The sequence below is a fragment of the Zootermopsis nevadensis genome, unplaced genomic scaffold (genome assembly GCF_977971745.1).
Source record: "Zootermopsis nevadensis isolate Lab colony 2312 unplaced genomic scaffold, Znev_1.0 Znev_ptg000014l, whole genome shotgun sequence".
NCBI lineage: Eukaryota > Metazoa > Arthropoda > Insecta > Blattodea > Termopsidae > Zootermopsis > Zootermopsis nevadensis.
The window spans coordinates 379,105-385,104 of record NW_028259146.1 but is presented as its reverse complement, the minus strand read 5'-3'; the positions used below and the strand labels follow the sequence as shown (position 1 = coordinate 385,104).

Here is a 6,000-nt window from a genome sequence, read left to right as displayed (position 1 = left end):
GATGCAGTATCAGTCTGAAATATCGCGGTTTCCCAATAGCCTCATCGACACGCAACTCGACAGCTGTCAGATGCACGTGAGCAAATGGTCGGTCAGCGGCTTTCTCTCGGCCTTCGGTAATATTGCACCAATCATACGGACTTGCACGTGTTCACGGACGGATCTTCGCCATTTTAAGCGCTCGACCTGCGGAGAATTTCTACCGGCTGCAGTTTCTCTTTTGTCAGAAATACGATGTTGCATTGTTACAGGCCCTGAAGCCTTCTTGTGCAGATCGTCACGTGAGAACGCGGAGGGTAAAAGGTTGCGAGTGGGAGTGGGGGCAGTGCTCACAAACGAAAAGAGTATTTAATGGGAAAATAAACTTACGAATGAAGAAGGTAATTTTTTTTTAAGAAAAGAAACTGGTATTTGCTACTGAGCCTCCTTCCTTTTCGTTTGCGGCAAGGTCATGCCTGCGCCTGCAGCCGTTGATTGCACGAAATGTAGAAGGTGCGTGATGTGGGGAGAGCGATTCATCCCGCTGTGTTTTGAGTAAAATGGAGCATTGCGACACGGCACGTCGGAATTCTGCTGCTGTCTTGCAGATGGATCCTGCTCTTATCTGGTGCTACGAACATTGCAATAAAATGTAAGACTTGAGGTTCTCACAGCGGTGAGTATGAAGATTTCTGTCTTCTGGGTTATTGCGCAATAACCCAGAAGACAGAAATCTTCATTGCAATAAAATGTTTTCGAAATTCCACCCGTAACTTTAAAGATGTTATTCAGCCGAGTAATTTTGTAAGAGGAACCATAACCACCGCGTACAACGAAGTATTCACGTTGTCTGTCCCTTGGAATTCTTGTGGGAGTTTGCGTTTGTTCCATCTGTTAAAGAAAAGTGTTTTTTTCTCTTTCGACCTTCACGTAATTGCACTCAGCTTGTGTACTTTAGAGTTTGCTTAGAAGCAATAAGACGTAGGCAAATCGAAGCCTCGGGTAAAACAGAAGATCTGCGATGCCGCGGCCACTCCGCTAGACCAAATATTTCGTTTACCAGCAACCGTGAAGGTCGTCGCTTCTGTGTGAAGGTCGGCATCGTTGTTTCGGCATACGTAGTATTGGCGGGAGGTTAAGTGAAACTGTCTTCCCGTCTCTCAGTATTTGAACAGTATTTATTTAACTCGTGGTGCTTGGAATAGTCGAGGCCTGTCCGGAGGTAAAATCCAGGCATCATTTTTTCGGGTGTTGTGGAAAAACCACGCAGAAAGCCAGTCGCTAAAACAAGCAAGTCGTAGCCGGAATACCGACCATGCCGCCCAGGCAGCTGATGCGCCCCGTCCACACTCCGCGTTCTGCCGTAACGAAACAACTCAGCGCTGAGAATCGTGTGTGGGCGAGGCGGCGCGCAATTTTGGCGAACGCCTACAACGTCCTTCGCCGTTCGCTTAAAAACCGAACATCAGCTAATGTCGACAGCAACATCGCCCACATACGCGCATTCGCTGTTACGACACGTTCGTTGCGTTAAGGCAAGATGTAGAAATGTGGGCCGGGCTTAAGAACGGCTGTCGTGCCTTCTCCGCGACCGTGATGGTTGAAAATCGGCGAGGGAATCAGTTGATAAGCAGTTTTAATTTCTTATAGCGACTTGCAGAGCAGCGTCTCATAGAAGACGCACAGACCTTCCCTGTTACCTGAAGTATCAATGTCTTGTTCGTTGCTTCCTCGTCAGGTCACGCGTTGCCAAACGTTTCGCGAACAGGAGCAGACGATTTAGATGCGAATTAGTGTTCCAGAGTGAACACGTCATGTTTGTACCCACTGAGCTTTTCCAGCGGCTTACCAACATCGGTTGTCGTGAGCGGAGAGTCACGTGAGTCGTTTGCGAGGGGGTGGACCCGATTCTGATTTAATGTTTCTTAAATTCGCCGCCACTCAGAGCCACGAGCGAACCCGTTACCAGTACCACTTTTAATAAAGAAAGGTAAAATCTATTGCGTGTAAAGTTTTTAAAGATATTTAATAGGCCAATACGCTGCAAGGAGAAAACTGAATTAAATCTTTGACGCATCTGTCGTCCTCCTCAGTTTTATAAGAACGCGGAAGGATTGTTTTGCGAAGGCGAATACTCCGCAGTAGAAGGTCGAAGGCACCCGTTTCGAATCCCGGCCGAGGTGTTGGCTATTCTGAGAGTGCCGAGGTGTCTCTTCGGGGGGGGTGTCGTTATTATACTTTCAAATAGGGCGTACCATTCATGATCGTCTCATTCCAGTCGACCCATGCAGTGAAACAGCGTCGTTAAACAGAGAGGTTCACCGTTAAGAATAAAAAGTGATATTTCAGTGGCCGAATATTGACTCCAGTTGATTCTTAACCAATTTCCTTTTTCGCTATTTCACTTCCATGAAATACTGGAGCTTCACGTCGACCCAGAAATTAAAGAGGGAAACAAATTTCTGCACGCAGTTTCCGTCAGAAGTTAGTCGGGCGGAAGTGACAAGAGGAGTTGGCAATTCGTGCCTGCACAACAGCGGACTATTTGCTAGCGGGACAGTGTTTTTCTTTCTGCAACCTACGCTCTTTGGCCGCGTTTTTGTATTCTCATTTGTTGACGCTGTCGAAGGAAACGCGTACCTCGCCTACACGATGTTACCTTATGAGGTCACACGCGAGTTTCGAGATGCTAACTACGTCAAACCTTCACAGATGATTGTCTCAACACCGAGTTCTATGCGAAGCTGTTTCTAAAACGTCACCAGCCCAAGCAGAGGCTGCAGGGATGTGCTGTGTGGAATTAATTGTCGCTTCGTCTCATAATCCAATCTCTCTGCTCACCTTTTCTCCCCCCCCCACCTCTTTTATTTTTTCTTTCTGTTATTATCTTGTGTTCTTTGTACCTTGATCACCTCCATTGTCCACAGAACAGTGTGTAGAAATTTCTGATAACTTTTATATCACAAATGTGAATGATCTGGAACCGACGACAAACCATAGCACATGCCAGACGACACTGCTAATATCTTATTATTTATTTATTTAGTGTTCTGTCTGAGGACAGGTCCATATATACAGGATCCTTCCATCCTTTTCTCTTCTCGGACTGGGACCTGTTCATATACGTTCTTGGCAGATGATCCAGAAGTGGTTTGCCATTGCCTTCTTCTGTGTGTGAATGGAGTAATTGTTGGGGTGCCACGGAGAAACCGGGGAAGCCCCCGGAGGAAAACTCCGTGTTGCCTAGACCACGGCCTTGCCCAACACAAGTTATAAATTCGATATGATGATTTCATAATGTATGTGTAATTACAATCTCAAAATTAAACCCACGCCGTCAGTTACAAACTAAGTGAGCCACTAGTTCTTTAAGTTACTGCCGTAAAGGCTGTTTCTGCACCGTTAATTGAGATACATCCGAATGATTACAAAATGTAGGTAAGGATTGCGTTCATTCCGATGCGCTGGACGCTCCGTTTTGGAGCAGTTTGGCGTACAGCAGGTAAGGGGGCTGCTCCGATGTCGCCAGAAGGTGGTCAGAACGCGATAGCCGCCTTGTCCACGGATGCATTTCAAACGTGACTCCGTTCACGCGTCTGGACTAAGGCTCGAAAGGTGACGTAGATCGTACATAATCTCTTCTGTTACGACGTAACTTTCATAATTACATCATCAAATAAGTTGTACATCCTTGGCTGTTCAGTTGTCGGCCAAGGCCACTCGGGAAATAAAACACGGAACTGATGTTTCTGTTAGCTTACGTGGATTTCGCTAAGTGAAATGGCCGCGTGATACATCGAAGCCATCGTCAAAAAGAATATTCGTAGGCGAGCGTGAACTGCTTAGTTCTTTAAGATACATAGATAATAACTTCTGTTTAGTTTCGTCGAATTTGCCGATGGATTGATTATGTTCTCTGGTTTCGTTGCTTCAACCACGAACTGTGGGCATTTCTAACACCAGCCCTGAGAATTGTTCACATCGTGATTCTGTCAGGATCTCTTGTAATAAACGTCTTTTGAAAAGTCATCGTGAAATGCTTCGACAATGTACACAGAATGTGCTGAAACGTTACCTCGCCGTGCGATCAGCTGATTTCCGCGTGCTTCGTGCGAGTCCCCGCAATCAGACAACGGAAGCTAAAAGAAAACATTTTCATATACAGGGAGTCCTAAAAAGTTGTTCGCACGCATTCAGTGAATGAAATTGAGATATTTTAAGAAACTAAACCATTGCATACGTCGGCATTGGCACTTGGCGAATCTAGTCGTGTAAGGCACCTTCCCGGTACAGTCCACAGCAGAGAGCAGCTGACTGACAAGGCTAATATTCCGTATTGTAATGTGTATACATGTTTTGGGATGCTGGCACAGTGCAGAATTGGTCTTTGTTGCCGATATTTCGAAGGAACCTGCTTACCCGATCTTCAGGGGGAAGTGTGAAGGGCAGTGATCCCGCACTTCGCATGTTATTTTTTGAAACGCCGGCGACGCAGCCCACTTGCGCGTGGGGCCAGCAACTAACTAACATTTCCCATTGCCAGTTAGTCGGCACTTCCTGCCTCATAAGTGTGCTAACGTTTTTGCCGTCCAGATGACTGGCTCCAGAAAGAGCCCTTTGTTTGCGTGGGAGGGCGGAAGCTCCGGAATCAACCGGCCAGGCAGGGAGGCTGACACGGGGTGCACGCTGGCGATTTTGGGATAACCTCACTCACCCCGCAGCGTCTGCCACCCCAAACCAAACAAACAATCGTTCGATATTCCACGAAAATATATAAGTTGTATTGTAACAGAAAAATAAAGTCGATCCAGTTTTTATCACGTGTCGACACGGTGCGATGACGGGCTGAGTATCGCCGAGGCTTCGGACATCTCAATCTTATAGGCGAAGTACATGTTTGGGTTTGCGTATGGAAGGATTACAGATATCCGAAACGTCGGCGATACAACCCAGTTCTATACTGTGCCATCACAAAAACAGGATCAGTGTTGGAAATGAACGGCTGCGAAAGCCAGAAATTGTGGGTGTATCCGAAATGCGTTTCATTCATGATTATTGACCTTAAACACGGCCATAATACGTTTTCTCTATCTGCCCCTCCACAGCAGAAGGAACTATTCCTACTACAATTCCAGGGAATAAAGCTTTCGTGTGGTAATGAGTAATGTGTAATGCATGATCAGGCATATGATAAGCCTTGGGGCAATGGACTGATAAGAAATGGAAGTATTTGTCGGATTTTCCCACATTTAGTTGTGTGCAGTAATAGTTTTGGATAAAACAATTAGAAGTCTGATAAATCCTTCATCAGGGTGCTTTCCTGGTTTTGAAACCAGAATGTTTCTCAGAATTACATACACAACTTACACAACCTCTCTGATTTTATACAGCCTATAAATTGAAATGGTGAATGTATGTTATTCATTTTTCTAAACCGATTGGAGAACAACAAAGTTTTTTTTCAGACTTTAAATCTTAGCTCCTCCATAATTTTCTTTTCTACTCCTTTAAGCAACTGTGTTCAAAAATAAGGTACTTGTGAGTTATCAGCACACATCACTTTAAAAGTAGGTTAGGTTAGGTTAGGTTAATGTGTGTGGATAAATGACACATACTTGAAAGTTATTATATTTTATTTAAATAAATTACAACTAACCTAACCTATTTTTAAAGCGATGTGTCCCAATAACCCACAAGTACCAGAAATAATATTATGTGTCACATCGTCATTATTTTAAATTTCAGAACTTCAGTAGTTGAAACGAAATTCATCTGTTCATTGTTACAGGATCAGACCGCAGATAGCACGGGAACTCATCGACATGTGTCGGATTTGTACCAGTGTTACGCCAGGCAAACCCCAGGTGACGCTGGGCTCAGACAAGGCCTTCACATATGATTATGTCTTTGACACGAATGTCCAGCAAGAGGATGTGTACACAACCTGTGTAGAAGCTCTTGTGAACGGATCTCTCGAAGGTTACAATGCAACTGTTTTGGCATATGGACAGGTGAGAATTT

The 6,000-nt window shown here is 45.0% G+C and overlaps 1 protein-coding gene across 3 annotated transcripts in view; it reads left to right on the top strand.

Moving 5' to 3' along the window:
* The first annotated feature begins 5,767 nt into the window (after nt 1-5,767).
* LOC147873819 (kinesin-like protein KIF21A) overlaps nt 5,768-6,000 on the top strand; it is a 37,769-nt gene continuing 37,536 nt past the window's right edge. For all 3 annotated transcript variants that reach the window (XM_087348921.1, XM_087348920.1, XM_087348919.1), the window contains exon 1: nt 5,768-5,990. In XM_087348921.1, the coding sequence (XP_087205047.1) occupies nt 5,802-5,990 (189 nt within the window). In that variant the 5' untranslated portion in view covers nt 5,768-5,801. The remainder of the gene's footprint in view (nt 5,991-6,000) is intronic.